Source organism: Tupaia chinensis, unplaced genomic scaffold (genome assembly GCF_000334495.1).
Source record: "Tupaia chinensis unplaced genomic scaffold, TupChi_1.0 Scaffold000639_1, whole genome shotgun sequence".
NCBI classification, from domain to species: domain Eukaryota; kingdom Metazoa; phylum Chordata; class Mammalia; order Scandentia; family Tupaiidae; genus Tupaia; species Tupaia belangeri.
Genome location: NW_006160160.1, coordinates 1,682,933 through 1,703,684, shown reverse-complemented (window position 1 = coordinate 1,703,684; position 20,752 = coordinate 1,682,933). Strand labels below are relative to the sequence as shown.

Sequence of the window (20,752 nt, the reverse complement as noted above, 5' to 3'; positions counted from 1 at the left end):
TGCCCATGATCCTAGAAGGCTGGGAAGATTGTTGGGGAAAGGGGTTATAGTGGTGTGAGACATCTTTTTTGTGTAATATAAAGGATGCCTTACCAAAATTTTCTTGGGAAGCCTGAGGGATAAAAACAGAAATGTTAAGTTAAAACAGGACAAAACAAAACACTTTTCCATACATCGTACCCAAAAACACTTTTGAGGAGTTCTTTGGAGTACTAGCAACATTCTAATACTAGTGCTTTTTCATTAAAATGCATATTAAAATGAGGTTTTGCAAGAAAAGAGCTTTCTTTCCAAAGCAGTAATGTGTAACCTCTATTCATTCTTAATGGCCAATTAAATGAGGAAAACGAAGCAAAAACTATTAAATAGAGGTATGGAGACTATATGAGGATTTCAGGCTAGAGGAACAGTTAAAATTAGAGCTAGAGATCAATAAATAAAGGGATAACACATAAAAAGCTTAGGGTGCTTGGGATGCTCAAAACAAGAAAAAATGTCTATTAACAATGTTTCAAGTTTTTTCAGGACCAGAAGCATTATTTAATAATGACTCCATAAATAATTGTCTCCTTGAGTACGGAGATAAAAATGTAGATAAGCCTGGAAATATTATATAAATATTTTCACCCCAGCTAACTACTAGAAGGATTCAAGTCTACTAATAGTTTGCAATTTCATAATATTAATAGTGCTTTCTGCGTTTAGGTCCAAGGTTAAAGCTATAGCAGTAGTACTGTTACAAGCCAAATTTTAAAGCTATAGCAATAAAGGTGCGTTGCAGTCTTTCCAACTTAGATAGTAATTTTTTAAAAAAAAATACCTTTATTTAAAAAAAAAAGAAATCAGTTTTAAAAAGTAGACTACAACTGACTAGCTTCTTGCTGTATGTGGTTGAGTCTGAGAATTTTTCATTGTTGAGACTTCATGACATTATCAATAGAAGCACAAACGCAAAAATGATAGGGAAAATAAGATTTATTTCATTTGTGAATTGGCAGGTCAATCTCAGTTACAGCTTTACAATGTCACTTTAATGACAATTTTACTCTGCCTTTTCCCCAAGAATGTGGATGGTAGGATAAAGACATGATGCTGATGGTTTCTGAGAATGAAGTTGTTAAATCTACTTGAGAACAGTAAAAATGAAATGGTCTTAAAATGCAAGAGCAGGGATTTAAGTTGGACTTAAGAAATACACACACACACACACACACACACACACACACACACATATGAAGGCTTGCTTTAGACTGTAAACTTTAGAGACACTTAAATGGTTGCCAGAGTGGGATTTTTCACATAAATCTTACTTCTGTACTTGGATTCTTGGAGATGCAGTGCGAAGAATTCCTTCAACACCTTATTTCTAACCAGTAATAAGCACTATCAGATCAATTGTTAAACTATCTCCAGCATCTAACCTCTCTTCTCACTCTATTCACAGTCAATTAGTCTAACCCGCTGTTCTTTCACCTGGCTTATTGCAATGAGCATCTCACTGTTCTCCCTGTATGCACTCATACTTCTGATGGTCTATTATTCTCCATTTCATATTCAGAATTATCATTTAAGAATGTAAATCAGATTATGTCTTTCTTCTCAGACCCTCCAGTGGTTTTGCATGCTGTTCAGTTGAACGCCTTCCTCAGACGTACCTCCATTCCCTTTCTGACCTCATCTCCTTCCATAGCCCCTTCCTCAAACACTCCAGCACCACTGGCTGCCTCTAGTTCCTCCAATACACGAAGTGTAAAAATGCATCATGTCCTGTGTACTGAGTATTCCTCTGTCTCCACGTTTCTGCATCTCTCCAAGGGCACTCAGTCTATATTCAACTATCACTTCAACAATGAGGCACCTTCTCTGTCCATCCTTCTGAGATGACACTCCTATCTAACCCCTTACTCTGTAGGACTGCTATATTTATCTTCAGAGCAATTTTAACACTGACACATTAGATGGTATTTATTTGACATCTGTCTCACTACTACACATTCCACAAGAGTAAGGGGTTTATCTAATTTGTCTACTGAGAAATCCTCAGGACCTAGATTAGAACATGGTACACATTTACTGAGTGATTATTTGAACCTCTTAAAGAGAGGTAAATCCATAAATCTTTACTGATGTCTTAAACAGACATTAGGGAACATCTCAGAGTGTGGTTCTTGGTTGGGAGGAAAGGGGCCCATATACATCCCTGAGTAGTTTGTCTTGTTGGTCTGTGGAAAGGTCTGATATGGCCTTTCACAACAAGTTCCTCAGTGCTTCTTCATCCAACTATTTACAATAACATACCATGGCATAATGCCTAATGAATGAGCAACAGTCAAAGAATGCATCGTACTGCACATAATTCCAAGCCACAGTTTAAAACTATGTTTTAGCTGTTTGTTTTCTCATGGTTTTATTAGTTTTACAAATAAACAAATATATTTAGTTTTTTCTTTCTCTCTTACAGAAAAACACACACTTGCTTCAGGTGTCTAGCAAGAGTTGCAGACTTAGAAGGTGGAGGGGGAAACTAGCACTTTTAGACTGCAGTCTAGCTGACTGAACTGACGTCAGATGCTACAAATAAACAAAAGATGTTAAATTGTGTATCCCTCAGCTAACACAAGTGTCTTACTTTTAAAGAAAGGAAGATAAACAAGTGACGGAGATGCATGAACCACAAAATTAAGTGGTTACAGACAGGAAAATAAGCCTAGAAACAGAAGTAACTCCATTTTTAAAATTGTATCAACAATTGAAAGTAGGCTTCTCAACTGCAAAACAAGCTATCTTAGAGAAAATGATTAAGTTTTCCAGTGAATGTAAGAAATAACATAGATTTATGTTGATGAAAAGGCCTTGTGGAGGGAAAGGGAATGACAAAATTGTATTATACCATTATTCAGATTGAATTTGATTCAATTTCAGGAAATATCAAGTATGAATGTTCATTTCGAAAAGCCCAATATTTCATGTTTCTAAACCAGGAATAGACAGTGATATTTAGCTTGGTGAAGAAAAAATATCTTATCTTTTGTGTTTCAAGGCAGTGGTTTATTGGATTGCTGGAGAAAAACTAAAACTATACTTCCTAGAGTCTTATCCCTCTTAGGATTAATAGAATAGAATGACTTTTGACCTTCCTTACAACTAAAAATGATAAATTCTGACTTTGGAGATATTATTGGCCTAGAAAACATTCTCTCTTTATTTGTTACTATCAACTTTGAATAGTTCCTAAGAAAAGTGATGAGATATCAGAAAGTGGGCAGAGTAACATTCACTTATGCAAAGCAAATCTATGAAGATACCTGTATGAAAATGCGACCCTTGGGGCCAGCAGTTGTCATAATGGTTATGTCACTGGACTCACATGTAGTCAACCATGGTTTGAGTCCCAGACATAGTGGCTTAAAACTCACACCGGGCACGTGTGCGTGCGTGCCCAAGATCCCGAGAGGAGAATGGAGGAGAAGAGATTGTGGTGTGGCCATCTCCCCGGAGGGTGATTTCTCGCTTTCTGTCTCTCTGTCTCTTTCTGTCTTTCTGGCAAGTGCACTCAAAAAAAAAAAAAAAGAAAAAGAAAAAGAAAGAAAAAGTGACCCACTCAAGTCATCTAAAGAGATGGGAAATTCAAAATCAGTTTCTTTGTGTCTGCACATTTTCTGGATAATTTTCATATGGTACCATCACTAAACACATACTTTTTAAAATTCTTATACTGTGAACTTTACTAGCAACTGATGTTAACTAGATAATTAATTTAAAAATGTTACCTCCATCTTATTTGTTATATAACACATTTTATACTTCTTCGTCCTAGAACTTAAATCTACTATCTTTAACCCTTCCATTCTGACATGTGTCTTATTCTTTGCTTTTTGTTTTTATTTTTGTTTGTTAAAATTTGCTTGCAGGCACATGTGCTCCCCAGAAAGAGAGAGCGAAGGAAGGGAGAGAAAGAAGAAAAAGATGAGAAAACACCAGCCATGGGGCATGATTATGCCACACTCCCTTCTCATCTATTTTTTCTTTTGGGATTTTGGGCAAGCATGCACACATTCTTGGACTGTTTCATCAGCCTCTGGATCCAGGACTCAAACCAGACCGTCAGCCATGTGACCTCCAGTCATCTTAACCACCATGCTAATGGATAGTTTGAATTTTTGTTTTAATGTAAGCAACACCTCATGTCTCTTTTCTCTTATTACTGCCTTGATAATTGGGGGAAAAAAAAAACTTAAAAGTAATTGCTGTAGGGTATATGCATTCTCCAGAAAGAGAGAGAGAGAGAGGAAGAGAAAGTGAGAAAGCTTCCCTCAGGGAAAATGACTATGCCACAGTACCTTTTCTTCCATTCTCCTCTCAGGATTCTGGGCACACATGCACACACACCTGGCACTGGGTCTGGGACTCAAATAACACAGTAGGTTGTGTGAGATCCCCACTAATCTAATAACCATGACACCTCGCTGGCCCAGAAAACAACCACCACAACAAAAACCAAACTTTCATAGCTTCCACTATCACTTTTGTGTTGTTCATCGGCAAGTATGTGTTGTATTTATAGACTAAATTCTCTATGAAAACCCAAGATTTTATTTAATTTTTTTCACTTGGGGGCTACACTTGCTTAAATGTCTATATATAAAGATAACTTTAAATGTTTGTCAAATCTTTCCTTCTCTCCTACATTCCAGTGCATTATGAAATCCTTTTAATTTGAGCTTTAGATAGACTCTAATTCATACCCACATTTTAGTTGCTATTCTTACAGTCACTAATGCATTATATCTTGAATGGATTACTATATAAAGCCTTCAAACTATATTTAGACTGTGTGTAGTCTTTCTCAATTTTAGTAGATTCTATTTTCCGTTCTAACATATGTTCTACCAAAGCACAACTTTCAGCATGACAAGTTTCAATGAGTCCCCATTATCTTCAGAATTCAGAGCCGTGTCTCCACAGGACTGTCCAATTTTGTTGCACTTTCTTCACTTCTATACCTAAGTGTTTATATCAAAATAGAATGCCTAGCCCCTAAATACAATCTCAACTTTGCCATCTCTGGTCTATGCCATTTTTGCTAAAATAATGTTGTAGAATATGGCCATCTTTGTGCCACTCACTTCCTTTTACGTTGAATTGGAAACAATCCAGTCATCCTTCGAAGTCTACATAAATGCTTCCTTCTCTAAAAAATAATTTCTTAAAGTTTCTTTCTTTTTTTCTTTTATTATTTTCTTGAGAGAGAGAGAGAAGGAGAGCGAGAGAAAGATAAGCACCCTTGACAGGACTTCATAGCACAATCCTCCTTCTAGTTCTTCCCAGCCAGACCCACATGTACAGGTCCACCTGGAAACACAAACTCCAACCTTTTATATGGCTTCCAGCATTGTAAAGTAGTATACCACTCTGGACCACCATGGCTTAGACCTAAAAAGATTTTCTTTATCTTTACAGAAAGAACATCTCTTGGGATCAATTTCCAACATTTGGCTTATATGACATATGCCAGTATACATGGAATTTATTGACTTATGATTTACTAAGTTTATTTTTTTCCATGAGAGAGAGACACCTCCAACAGGTCCCACATACCATAATCTACCCTGAGCCTCAGCTGACCTGAGTCATGGGCATGTGCAGTGTACCTAGTGTGCATAATGAGGCCCCTACATTTGAATCCAAGACTTTTCTTTCCCACATGGATTCACTTGTAATATCACTGTACCACTTCTCTATTTATTGGGTCATCTGAAAAGTTATGACATATTTGTTCTGCTTTTTTCTATGCAAAAGTGTGTCATGACTTTTCTGATGACCAATATGCAATTCTTTCATGCTTACAATTCTATTGCAAGCTAGAGTACTATTTAACAGCTTAGCAAAGTCTTTGCTTATATTAAAAGATTAATTTTTTTAGTTTTTTAGTTTTTTTCCATAGAGTACATGCGATCACTGGAGAGAAAAAGAGACAGGGAGAGGGAAAGCAAGAAATTATCCCAGTGGAGATGGTTGTGCCATAATCCCCTTCTCCTGAGATTTTGAGCATACATGCTACGTGCCTGGCATGACTTTCAAGCCACCAGGTAGAGGACTCAAACAGCAGTCTGCCATGTGGGAGTCCAGTGCCTTAAGCACCATGCCACCTTCTGACCCCTAAGTTGTTTTTAATTGAATATAACCAGTGGACTAATAATATGAAATACTTCATCAATCTTCCTTGAATTCAGTACAATAACTGCAATTTTAGTTCTAAATGCAAAACTTAAAACAACTAATTTAAAAAAGAATAGAATATTCTTACTAATAAAGCAAATATAATATACTACATGAAGTTATTGTGGAAAATACATCACTAAAAATTCAAGAAGACTATAAAACATCCAACTGTGACTTTAAACCCATCTTTAGAACAACAGAGCTCAGTTATAGACTGCAAGCAGGGAGTTTAGTTCTCTTTCCCACTACACAAGATGGCAGGTGAAAAAACTGTGAAGCAGCATTCTAAGGAGAAGGAACCTGAAGACAAGAAGGCTGATGCCAGTTACAAGGTTAAAAAGGGTGACCCCAAGGCTAAAAGTCCCAAGAAGGGGAAGCCCCATTGTAGCTGAAACCCAGTTGTAGCCCGGGACACCGGCGGATACTCCCAGTCTGCCATGTATTCCAGGAAGGCCATGTACAAGAGGAAATACTTGGCCACTAAATCAAGGATTGAAAAGAAAAAGAAGCTTCTTGTGACTGTCACAAAACTAGTTGGCAGAGACAAGAACGGTGGTACCCGGGTGGTTAAACTGTGCGAAATTCTTAGGCATTACCCAACTGAAGATGGGTGGTACCCGGGTGGTTAAACTGTGCGAAATGCCTAGGCATTACCCTACTGAAGATACGCCTCAAAAGCTGTTTAGCCACGGCAAAAACCCCTTTGGTCAGTGCGTGAGAAAGCTGCGAGCTAGCATCACTCCTGGGACCATTCTGATCATCCTCACCGGACGCCACAGAGGCAAGAGAGTGGTTTTCCTGAAGCAGCTGAGCAGCTTGCTACTTGTAACTGGACCACTGATTCTCAATCCAGTTCCACTCATAGAACACACCAAAAATTTGTCATTGCCACCTCCACGAAAGTTGACATTAGCAAAGTAAAAATCTCAAAGTACCTTACTGACGCTAACTTTAAGAAAACAGAACTGCAGAAGCCCAGACACCAGGAAGCTGAGATTTTTGACACAGAGAAGGAGAAAATTGAGATTTCAGAGCAGCGCAAGATTGATCAGAAAGCTGTGGCCTTGCAAATTTTACCAAAAATCAAAACTGTTTCTCAGCTCTAGGGCTACTTGTGATCTGTGTTTGCCCTTACCAATGCAGTTTGTCCTCACAAATTGGTGTTCTGATTTTTTTTGCCAAGAACGTAATTAAATAACTGATCATATATTAAAAAAAAAAAAAAGAACGACAGAGGTCCATCATATGCCTAACCATTCTAGTCATGTAAGACATTCTAAGCATTCTAAGACATTCTAGGCATTCTAGTCTGCCTTTCAATCTGCTAACATCTGGGCTTCAAATGTACTTTTCCCCTCTTTAGTGTTTCATCTTGTTTCATGTTATCTCACACACACAAAAGAAATTTGCAAGCCTCCAATCTAATTTTGCACTTGAATTCTATTTTATACTGTCATAAATATATAAAAATATTAAAGGAATAGACATTTGGAAGGAGGATTTAATTTGGCAATTGGCCTTTCCAATAGGAGCTTCAGGAAAGTGATGAGAGAAGCACTGGACTACAAGAAGTTGAGGAAAAAATATTTGGAGAAATATATAGGAAGCAAATTTAAATAAATCTTCAAAGAATTTTTCTGTTGAAGAAAAATAACTTAAAATAACGCATATCAAACAATATTAAGATGTGACCCCCTTCAACCTAATTGATAATAATCATTTTTAAAAATTGAGTCACTTGGAAAGTCACATTGTTTCCTAAAACAAAAACTACTTACCTATGCAGCGTATTTATTAAAGCATTTAGCATACGATTTTACAACAAAATAATGCATATTGAAAATTGCAATCTCTTTGCAGCATATCGATTTTCATACAGTCATTTATTCATTCATGTATTCAATGACAAAAACAATTTAGCAGTGTGTTTAGTCTTAGTAAGTATTCTCATAAACTCATCTGTATTATAATTATCATGTCTAATTTTGAATATCATACACATATGTGAATGTGAAAAATTTTCTATTGAAGTTCAATTATTTTTATAAATGCATTAGCTTAACATCTTTGAAGAAGCATATTTTTCCAAATCAGTATTAAACTTTTGAGTTCATAAATCTTTTAAGAAACTGATCAAAGTCACGAACGTGCTCCTTACAGAAATGTACATGCATGCATCTATTCCAAAATGTTCATAGATTTTTAGCATATAAGAGTATTTCATTTATCAAAAGCTGATACAGGTGGGGACACTTTTCAGATAAAAGAAGCTTCAGACCTTTTCATTTCAATTATTTTTGAAGAAACCTTTTTAAGAAACATCATTCCTTTTCCTGAGATCTTAATCAGATTATAGTCACTTTTATCTTGATGAATTAAAGCCATGGTTTTAATTTTTTATTAAGTTTATTAATTTATTTCTTATATGAACCAAAGAAACAGAGAATGAGAAAAAGACAGGAAAATAGAGAGACAGACAGAAAGACAGAGACAGAGAGGACCCAACGGTCTCCTGATGCCGTGATTCACCCCCAGCTTCAGCCAGCCTCAGATCATGGACATACACATGCCTGGGAACTCTGGGCAGTCTCTGGACAAGACTCCAGAACCTTATGATTGGGTCTGCCTTGCAGAGTGTCATGTTTCATTGCTATGCCACCACCTGGTCTCAAGGCCATGCTTTTTTGTTTGTTTGTTTTTAACAGAGATTTTTGCTATAGAGTAAGTGTATTTGCCAGAGAGACAGGGAAAGACACAGAGAGAGAAAGTGAGAAATCAGCCTCCACAGGAACTGGCCACACGCAAATCCCTTCTCCTCCATTCTCCTCTCAGAATTTTGGGTGCACACACACATGCACCCAGGTGAGTTTAAAGCCATTGGGTCTGGGACTCTAAAGTTAGTCATGTGGGAATCCAGAACCTTAACCACTATGCCATCTGCTGGCTGTCCAAGGCCATGATTTTAAACATAAATCCTTAAAGATAAGGATGATTAGAACTAATCTTCTAAAAGATGAGGCATGAGGAGTCACATATTCCCACAATATAGACTCCCCACTATGCTGCATTCTTTTAGTATTTCTTTTTTCTTATTGTCATAATGTCATCTATTTTATTTGCTATGTATGTACCTCTAATAAAACTGACTCTGCTTCCAACTTACTCTATCTCAACCAGGTTCCCCAAAGCACAAATGCTGAAACTTATGTGTAAGCTAAAATACAGTAAGTTACTTGTGAAGTTTGAGACTCTCTTATTAAACTGTATGGTCTTTATGGCATTTATTATTGGTTACTGAACTCTCTTTTAACTACAAAGACAAATGTGCCATTTGATTAATATAATTGTTGGCTCAACATAATTGTGACAATATAAAAATATGTGTTGGTTTTGATCCTCTGAGTAATTCTGCTGTATTGTGAGAAACAATGTTAAAGGTGACTGAAGGAAGAAATATGTTTTCTCTTTCTGTGCTTATGCATTGTTGAATTCTACCACAGAAGGTTCTGAGAGATTCGCTGTGTCTTGGAAGGTGTGAGGAAAATTGCAGCAGCAGCAGTAGCACCATCATCATGGCCCTTGGAGGTACTTGTAAGGTATTAGCAGATTACTGGAAAAATCATGATGCATTTTCACATAGGAAAACACAGAGAAAATAGGACTTTTCTGACAACCCAATATTACAGATTTAGCATTGGCTTGTGACACTGAGGGAGAAAGTAATTTAGCATCTTCATGAACAATGTATGGAAGAAAATGTAAAATCACTAGTGTATACATACTCAAGGTTAATTGGATAGTAATGAATATTTGGTAAATGGAAAATTAAGCAAATATTGTACTTTATATTCACACATACAGATACACACAAGCAGGCCTATAAACATTCATACAAATATATGCAGATGGATACAAATGTGAGTGCGTGTGAGTGTGTGTGTGTGTGTGTGTATGAATACAAATACATATTTTACGCATGGTTGGGTCTACCTAAAAATTAGACACAGTAGCCATGACGTATTTACTCATATATATTTAAAAACTATAAACAATGGATATTATTCTTGGAACTATGTGGTGCAGATACTTGCAATTTTTTTTTTTTAATTTCAGAAAGATTTAGGGGAAAGAAATTCCATTTCTTACCTACATTTCCAGTCATTAAGTATGAATTCTGAAAGTCCATCATCCCCATTCCAACAATGTGTATAAAATCTTCAATCACCTGCATTAATTCTATCGAGCCTGGATAAATCTAGAAAAATAAACAGAGTTTAGATGAAATAAAAATCTATATAATGGACAATATGACTGGAATTTTAAAAAATCCTACATAATTAGGTCACAGATGAGTTCAGTGTTATTTGAAGAAATTTCTGCAACTGGCAACAGCTGTATTTTTCAAATAATTGTTAAGAGTGACACCAGGTGTCACACAGCAAGAGCACTGGAAGTGATTATTTCTCCATAAATCTAAGGAAACTCAAAATAACTAACAGATTGTCTACTCAGAAATAGAATGAGTTTAGTTTTGATGGGCATTTTCCCGCACTTATAAATAACATAGAACACAAACCGAAATTGGGATCTTTTTCTGATTAGTATCTACATGAGGGACAAGGGAAGAAGAAAAACCTGTTATTACTACCATCATGAGAATCTTCATGAATTATTGAAATAATTACATAATAAACAGGTATCTTGGGAGGAATATTTATTTCTCACAATTCTAACCACTGTGGATAATGTTAGAAATGATTGTAGAGGAACCAGCAGTTGGCGTAATGGCTTTGTCACTGGACTCCCACATAGTTGACCGCGGTTCAAGTCCTGGACCTGGTGGCTTAAACTCACGCCGGGCACGCGTGCGTGCATGCCCAAGATCCCAAGAGGAGAATGGAAGAGAAGGGATGGCGGTGTGACCATCCCCCCTGGGGGGTGATTTCTCACTTTCTGTTTCTCTGTCTGTCTGGCGAGTGCACACGCTCTATAGCAAAAACCTATCCAAAAAAAAAAAAAGAAATTATTTTAGGATTATAATAGCTCCAGTCTAGGTACTTTACAAGAATATATACAAAAAAACTATGAGAGTATTATGCTTATTTTAAGTGAGAAGCAAAAGCTCAAGGAGGTTCAGCATGCATAATGTCATATTGTGTATCTGCTGGTATCAATATCTCTCTACATACCCATCCATCCATCCATCCATCCATTTATCCACCCACCCATCCACCCATCCAACAGTCCACCCACATTCTCATCGACCTACTTATCTATCTATCTACTTACCTACCCACAGTGCTATCTGTCTCCATGGCCCCAATGTTTTTTTTCCAGCTTGAAAGTACCTCAACACAGTTCAAATGGATGAGTGTTTTCTTAAAGACAGTCTGTTTCTGGCAATAGTTCAGAGTATATGGAACATGAAGACCGTTTAAAAGGTCACAGGAATTTTAGCATGTGTAACCCATAAAGCTCATAAAGTTACCCTGCATTATATAACCACATTAGAGCAGAAAGTCTTTTGAAGTTAAGTTCATTTCTTGTAGCCATTCAGCACTACTGCAGTTTCTAGCCATAAAAAATTAAGTGGATTAGAGAGTTCAAGCTGCTTTGTATTTGCAAAGATTAGTGCAGAAGAGGAAAAGACACTGATCAGCAGAAAAGCAAACAGTGAGAGCTGGAAGGGACTGGTGTAGGAGGAAGATAGGCTGAGCAGCACGGGAAGCAGGTACCTTGTGTGTATTTCACAGAGTTGCTGCTGGTTGTGCCCATCAAAAATACCAGACCCTGAGTACCCACAGTATATCTACTTGTATATATTTCAAGACATGAACAATGAACACTACACTTGGTAATGCATAGCAGAGGTAGTTGCAATTTTTCATTTCAGAAATGTCTGCAGGTAAATCCTGTTTCTTAGTTGTATTTTCACTCATTAAATATGAATTTGAAAGTTCATCATCCCCTTTCCAAGAACTGGATCTAAAGCTTTATGCTACTGCTACATTTATTTTCCGGTTCTTGTGTAGGTTTGTATATAGGACTTTGTGTGGTACAGGAATAAATATAAATTAAAAATAAAAGGCTTAATTTTCCCTATTGATAATAGGGAATGATACTCCCTAACCCTGCCCCCTTCTCCCTTTTCTTAAAGAATTTATGTTAAAAATAAAAGTAATTTTAAATTCTTTCTCCATTTCTTTGAAATAAAGGTAATTTTTTTAAAAAGCTAAATAGTTGTTAACCAACAGGAAGATCTAGGAATGTCTCTCTTTGAAAAGTAAAAAACAGCAACATCAAAAAACCCTATCTCTCAGTTTCTGTGGAAGAACAGGAGCCTAAATTTAGTGGCCACAAAATGAGCGTTCCTCAAGTTGCAAAATAACATCCAGTCATAAAGATATGAGAAGTTTATTTTGCTTTTGAATAAAACCAATTAACTAACAAGATGATCACCCCGTTTCTAAGTGAATTTAGAATGAACTGTACATGACAAATGCTGCTGTCAAATTTTTGTACTTGAAGACTAGTTATCGTTTATCTTGAGGATCCATGAAATGGGTTGTCTCTGCTTGGCTATATAAAAGGGTCAGGTTTCCTCTGTCTTCACAATCTCTGAGTGGATTGCTTACAATGTGTTCTGTTTTAATGCTTGTTCGATAACAGAACAGTTGGCAAAAGATTTTTTTTTTTATTACATTTCCCCAACAGTTGTCAAATGTTATAGAGCAAGTTGGCAAACTTTTTCAGTTTGTAAACTGTGACAGTATTAAGCCTTGCAGATCAGGGGTCTCTGCTGGAACAACTCAGCTCTAGCCTAGGGGCAGCAAAGCAGCCACAGGTAAGATATGAATAAATAGGTTCGGCCATATTCCAAAATGTCATTTATAAAATAGACATTGGAGTGGATTTGGCTCACTGGCTGCAGTTTGCCTAATCTTACTCTACAGATACATGAATCGTGAGTGTAACAAGGAAATACAGAATATGACCAGAATGACTTGCTTGACTGCAATGGACTTGCCAACTCCATTCATAGTGGCAGTGTACAAAATAGTGCTAAATAGAGTTGTCTGTTTTTTTTACTATACTATGTTTTTGGTACCTTGCTTTATCTAAACATAGTCTGATCCTTCATAACTAAAATTTAGGGGTAATTAATTCTGAAATTACTGCATTTATTGTCCAAATGTACAATTTTTTTTCCCAAAAACATTGTTGTCAATATTTACCAGTTTACTCAGCTACTTTTTCAAATGCACACAGCTCTGTTTTACATTTGTTTGTTGTTGAGGCTACTCCTCTGAGATAAGAGAAGAGGACCCACAAGTACTGACTTGGGAGATTGTATATAGCATGTAATTCCAAAAGTCTACTCTGAGTCAAGAACGCTGAGACCCATTTATCATTTGACTACAGTTATGATACCATCTTCTAGTAAAAGTTACAACATAGTTTCTTAAATCTTAGTTTTTGTTTTGTTTTGTTTTGTTTTGTTTTAGAGAATTTTTGCTATAGGGAGCATGCACTCGCCAGAGAGACAGAAAGTGAGAAATCACTCCCAAGGGTGATGGCCATGCCACAATCCTTCTCCTTCATTCTTCATGCGGGATTTTGGGTACATGTGCTCCATGTGAGTTTTAAGCCAGTTGGTCCAGAACTTGAACTACTGTTGACTACATGGGAGTCCAGCAACATAAAACCATTATGCCATCTGCTGGTCCCATTACATAGTTATTTTTAAAGTAATATTAAAATATTTTTAAGAATGAGAATATAGCTAGCTCAAAATCACAACTAAATAGATGGATTATGGATTCAGGATTTTTCCATTGACAAGAAATTCTGCTACTATTCATTCTTTGTTCAGTTTGGGACTGCACACTAAATAATGCCATGTGATGAACTGCAGTCTTGTTTTAAATAGGGTATAATACAGTTGTTCTAAATATACCCATAATTAATGGTCTCCAGCATTCTAGAAAGATGTGCTTAGCCTCTGCAGCTGTATTCTAAGACACTGTTTTCTTACAGTGAGTGAATGAAACTGTCCTCTAGGAGAAAGCCAAGGACAAATATCAAATTCAAACTAGTAGAAAAAGACAGACTCTGGATCTTAAACTAAGGGGAGAGTTTTTCATGCTATGCCCAGAAGCATAGAATTTGTACCTGATAATGAGATAGACTGGACTATTTTTAGAGCTCCTATCATGACAGAATAAAAGGGCATGCTTTACTCTTGAAGGCCAGAATATGATTATAAAGGGAAAAAAGAGATGGTTCACCTGCACCTCAGTAAATATTCATTTCTTTCAAGACTCTCTTGTTTTCTTCAGATTTTTAGCAAGGGTCAAGTAGAAAGATAAGTTTAATATTCAGTTAAATTATATTACTTTTTTTTTTTGTTATGAGGAGCATGCACTTGTGGGGGATTAGGAGGAGTGAGAAATCACCCCCTGGGGAGATGACTATGCCACAATCTCTTCTCTTCTATTCTTCTTTTAGGATTGCGGGCACACTCACACATATGCAGCATGATTTTCAATCGACCATGTCCAGGCCTCGAACCATAGAGTTAGTCATGTGTGATCTAGTCACTTTAATATCCACACGACCTTCTTGCTCACCATATACTTTTTGAAAACATGATTATTCTCATTTTTTAAAAATCTCTAACCTATTTTTTTCTATAGTGCGGAGAATGTGACTAGCTCTATGGCAGTCAGTATAGCACAAACAGCAATGCAAGACATTTTAAAGCAATAACTAAATCACTATAGGCATTTGCTTCACAGAGATATTAAGTATAACAGAAAGTAAAAAGAAAATCTCAGAATATAAATTTTTAATAAGTGTACATTTGTACAACTCTTGGCTGTGAATAAAAATGTAGGTGGCAGGGTAGGTGAAACACATGTCTGACTGTGTGGTTCAAGTCCTGGAGCTGGTGGCTGGATAAACATGCCAGGCTCATGTATGTGGGTACCCAAAATCCCATGAGGGGAATGGATGAGAAGGAACTATGGCGTGGTCATCCCCACCTGGAACTACTCTCTCGCTTTCTTTCTCTTCGTGGCAAGTGTATGTGACCAACAACAAAACAAAACAAAAAGTACATCTGTATATGTGAACTAGTTTCTTAAATCTTAGTTTTTGTTTTGTTTTGTTTTGTTTTGTTTTAGAGAATTTTTGCTATAGGGAGCATGCACTCGCCAGAGAGACAGAAAGTGAGAAATCACTCCCAAGGGTGATGGCCATGCCACAATCCTTCTCCTTCATTCTTCATGCGGGATTTTGGGTACATGTGCTCCATGTGAGTTTTAAGCCAGTTGGTCCAGAACTTGAACTACTGTTGACTACATGGGAGTCCAGCAACATAAAACCATTATGCCATCTGCTGGTCCCATTACATAGTTATTTTTAAAGTAATATTAAAATATTTTTAAGAATGAGAATATAGCTAGCTCAAAATCACAACTAAATAGATGGATTATGGATTCAGGATTTTTCCATTGACAAGAAATTCTGCTACTATTCATTCTTTGTTCAGTTTGGGACTGCACACTAAATAATGCCATGTGATGAACTGCAGTCTTGTTTTAAATAGGGTATAATACAGTTGTTCTAAATATACCCATAATTAATGGTCTCCAGCATTCTAGAAAGATGTGCTTAGCCTCTGCAGCTGTATTCTAAGACACTGTTTTCTTACAGTGAGTGAATGAAACTGTCCTCTAGGAGAAAGCCAAGGACAAATATCAAATTCAAACTAGTAGAAAAAGACAGACTCTGGATCTTAAACTAAGGGGAGAGTTTTTCATGCTATGCCCAGAAGCATAGAATTTGTACCTGATAATGAGATAGACTGGACTATTTTTAGAGCTCCTATCATGACAGAATAAAAGGGCATGCTTTACTCTTGAAGGCCAGAATATGATTATAAAGGGAAAAAAGAGATGGTTCACCTGCACCTCAGTAAATATTCATTTCTTTCAAGACTCTCTTGTTTTCTTCAGATTTTTAGTAAGGGTCAAGTAGAAAGGTAAGTTTAATATTCAGTTAAATTATATTACTTTTTTTTTTTTGTTATGAGGAGCATGCACTTGTGGGGGATTAGGAGGAGTGAGAAATCACCCCCTGGGGAGATGACTATGCCACAATCTCTTCTCTTCTATTCTTCTTTTAGGATTGCGGGCACACTCACACATATGCAGCATGATTTTCAATCGACCATGTCCAGGCCTCGAACCATAGAGTTAGTCATGTGTGATCTAGTCACTTTAATATCCACACGACCTTCTTGCTCACCATATACTTTTTGAAAACATGATTATTCTCATTTTTTAAAAATCTCTAACCTATTTTTTTCTATAGTGCGGAGAATGTGACTAGCTCTATGGCAGTCAGTATAGCACAAACAGCAATGCAAGACATTTTAAAGCAATAACTAAATCACTATAGGCATTTGCTTCACAGAGATATTAAGTATAACAGAAAGTAAAAAGAAAATCTCAGAATATAAATTTTTAATAAGTGTACATTTGTACAACTCTTGGCTGTGAATAAAAATGTAGGTGGCAGGGTAGGTGAAACACATGTCTGACTGTGTGGTTCAAGTCCTGGAGCTGGTGGCTGGATAAACATGCCAGGCTCATGTATGTGGGTACCCAAAATCCCATGAGGGGAATGGATGAGAAGGAACTATGGCGTGGTCATCCCCACCTGGAACTACTCTCTCGCTTTCTTTCTCTTCGTGGCAAGTGTATGTGACCAACAACAAAACAAAACAAAAAGTACATCTGTATATGTGAACCAGATGATATGTAGCATTGTCATAAACGTGTTATTTTACTAGTCAATATCCCATAGTTTCATTTCAGATATATATTTTCAGATTTGATGCTGTCTCATAGTCCATAGACAGGAAAGAAACCTATTGATAAGGCATGTAGTTATTATGTATTAATTCCTTAAAGTAATAAATTACTTAAACATGCTTATTTTTTCACATGTATAAACATTACTCCTTTGATAGACTGATATGTAAAAGATCATTTTTTCCTAAAATTATTATGATATGATTTAGATTGACTTTTTTCTTTTTTTATTTTTTGGAGAGGTTTTTGCTATAGGGCACGTGCGCTCACCAGACAGACAGGGAGAGACAGAGAGAAAGAAAGTGAGAAATCACCCCCCAGGGGGGATGGACATGCCGCAATCCCTTCTCCTCCATTCTCCTCTCAGGATCTTGTGCACACACGCACACGAACCTGGCATGAGTTTAAGCCACCGGGTCCAGGACTCGAACCATGGTCGACTACGTGGGAGTCCAGCGACATAGCCATTACGCTAACTGCTGGTCCATAGGTTGACTTTAAGAAAATTTTTCTTATGTTTGGAATAGCAGGTCATTCTTTTTTTCCTACTTTATTTAACCAACTCCAAGTTGTAAAGTAACCCCCAACCTTACCTGTTGTGCATCTTCCCATTTTTCCTTGTTTTCTTCATCTAGCAGGTTGCTAACTATTTGAAAGAAGTTCTGTAAATTAAATTAGACAAAAAGTTTAATGTTACATGAGAGAATATACTTTCACAATATCCATTTGGGTTGATTATGTGGTAAAGGTATAAATACTTTAAAATATTGCCTTATGACCCTAACGTACTATTCTAGAAGATCTCTAAGGACCATTTTTCAGCAACATAATGGTATGTTTTCTACACAGCTTCATTTTGACACCTTCAAAAAAATCAGAACAGGCAAAATATTTACTTCCACTCACAATTATTTGTTCCATTACTGTCTTTACATTCTATTTTGTAATGTCATAGCATAATTAATCTGTACAAATAAGTTTTATCCCTTTTGTAATGAAAGTCACCTGTATTTGTTTTATTATAAGTTATGCTGTTAATTGAGAACCATTATTGCTACTCATACTGTTTCAAAGAACATGATAGTGAAACCCTGGATTGTGGGCAAAGCTGAGGTAAAACAGCCTTCTTCATTTGGAATCTTGGCTCTGCCTTCTCTGTCTCTCCTATTTTTACCTTTTATTTTATTTTATTTTTTTGAGTGGTTTTTGCTATAAGGCACATACGCTTGCCAGAAAGACAGAGAGAAACAGAGAGACAGAAAGCCAATAATCACCCCCCAAAAGACAGAGAGAAACAGAGAGACAGAAACCCAATAATCTCTCCCCAGGGGGGATGGTCACGCCTCAATCCCTTCTCCTCCATTCTCCTCTCGGGATCTTGGGCACACATGCACACACACCTGGCATGAGTTTAAGAAACTGGGTCCAGGACTCGAACCATGGTCGACTACATGAGAGTCCAGCGACAGCCATTACTGCTGGTCCTTCTCCTGTTCTTACTTTTGCAACCAGCTGTTGCAAATATTAAGTGAAATTTTCTGAGTGCCTGACATATAATAAGTATTTAGTAAATCTTGGCTATTTTCAAATGTTTACTCTTACCTACTCCACTGACATTAATTGTAAGCCAACATGGAGGAATGAACAGACATATAGCATGTTCCTATTGAAGTTCCAAATCCTTGCCCTCATCTTCATTCCTGACTCATTGTGGAAGATGTATTGACTTTAACTTCATCTAGAAATGCCCAAATTAACTTTTGTTTTTCACATTCCAGGCAGACAGGTACATTTTGATGTTCATTGCTCATTCACCATGAACAACACAGAGCAGGGCTCCATTCAGTTTAGTTTGGTTAGCGCTCATTTCATTCATTCATGATTTTTTTATTTTTTTATTTCATTTTCTTTTATACGTTCAATCACATTATTTACGTTACAAAGTGAATATTTCAATATGTGAACATTTCTCCCTATCCAGTTGATAAAACTATAAAATATCTTCAACAGGTAATACCACATTTCTTTGTTCCATTAATGCTTTGCCTCCATATTTTTCTCTAAATGTCCTTCCTCAGGCCCTCCTCTTCCACACACACTATATGTGGAATATGAGAAAGACTCTCCTCTCAAACTACACTGCATCATCAAGACACAGGAGCCAAGAGAGGGGAACCAGTGTACTTGCTGAAGATGAGCAGTGACTGGGGGAGTGACAGGAGGTTTAAGAAGTCTAAAGTGAAGGCAAATGATTGTGGTAGGCTACATAAATGAGGTTTCCTACTGTGTCCTCAGAAACCCTTTCTTCTAACTGGTCCATATAAAACTTATCAGGAGTACTGCTTCATATCGATTCATTAGCTCAGACCAGGACTCCTGTGAGAGCAACAATAACCATAATTTGTTAGTCTTATCAGTCTCCCTCCCCATCTAGTTTTTCCAAACAGGCATTTTTGCTAATTCCAAATAAATTCACCTGGGTGTTTTTAGCTGAAAAACAAGGCTGCTTCATTTCCTCTTCTCTTGTGGGTTGAAGCTGTTAGTATCTATATTTAATTGCCCTATTTGTGCTATTTATTTATTTTTTCCCTCTCTTCCCCTGTGCTATTTATTTTAATAGTTCCTGGCAATCACATGCTTGAAATATGTTTCAAGTCATGACCTCTAAAAAAAGTTACTACAACTCTTAAAAAAAATTGTAAGTCTGTTTCAGATGCATTTTTGATTCATTTAACCTTTTTATTCTACCCAGGCATTTTTTCCACTTAAAATTTCCTGCTTGGAGTGTTAACATTTTAAGGGTTTAGTCCATTGAGCTGTAACTCTACCTATGGCCAGAAAAAATTAACCTTCAGAGTTCTCCAATTGCCTATGGCTGGTTAACTCAGCAGGGAGCATGGTGCTAATGAGGCAAAAGTTGCAGGTTTTATCCTGGAACATGCCAGTTAGATGTACTGAGGTCCATGACCTCAGCCTGCATCGTAACCCCTACCGGCTCTCCTACAAAATGCATGCCACTTGTAACAAAAGACAGCAAGAGAATGGGAAGCAATTTGTGCAAATGCATCTCCGTTTTTAGGAAAACATTTTATGAAGTATGTTTTACTGACAGTAGGTCAGTGACTCCTTGCTGTACATGAAGGCCATTGCACACACACAAGGCCTTGATGAAAATAGTAAATTCAGACTTCAATTTTTTAAAATTACCAAGGGCCATATTAGAAAAAGCAAAACAAAACAAAACAAAACAAAACAGAAAGAGGTAATCTGGGACCTCTTTGTCATCCCCTTGTGATCCCACTCAGGTTTGTGGGCTGTAGGCTGAATTATCAGTAGAAAATATTCATTTCTCTTTTACCCTGAAATCACTAGTTCTCAGGAGCCATGAGGAATCTTCCGCAGGACCACAAGAAATATGGGGAAGCAAGAAAATACCTCTCCTCCCAGGGAAAAGAATAACTCCTCTTAATCCACAGTTCAATGGAAATTGGAAATGTCTGATAAAGAATTTAGAATATTCATAATGATGAACCTAACAGAGACAGAAGAGAAGAGAAACAGTGGACTGCAGAAGAGAAAGGAGAAAGGAGATGATGAGTTCCAGGAGGTGGAGAAATTCTTGCAAGATCTAAAAGAGGAATTACACACTT

General features: G+C 36.9%; 1 protein-coding gene across 1 annotated transcript in view; it reads right to left on the bottom strand.

The window, feature by feature from the left end:
* The window catches only part of ADGRB3 (adhesion G protein-coupled receptor B3), an 841,452-nt gene that overhangs the window by 400,954 nt on the left and 419,746 nt on the right, over positions 1-20,752 (bottom strand). The window contains exons 12-13 of the mRNA XM_006159627.3: positions 17,696-17,764; positions 10,369-10,477 (exon numbers count right to left, since the gene is read on the bottom strand). Coding sequence (XP_006159689.1) covers positions 10,369-10,477; positions 17,696-17,764 — 178 coding nt within the window. The remainder of the gene's footprint in view (positions 1-10,368; positions 10,478-17,695; positions 17,765-20,752) is intronic.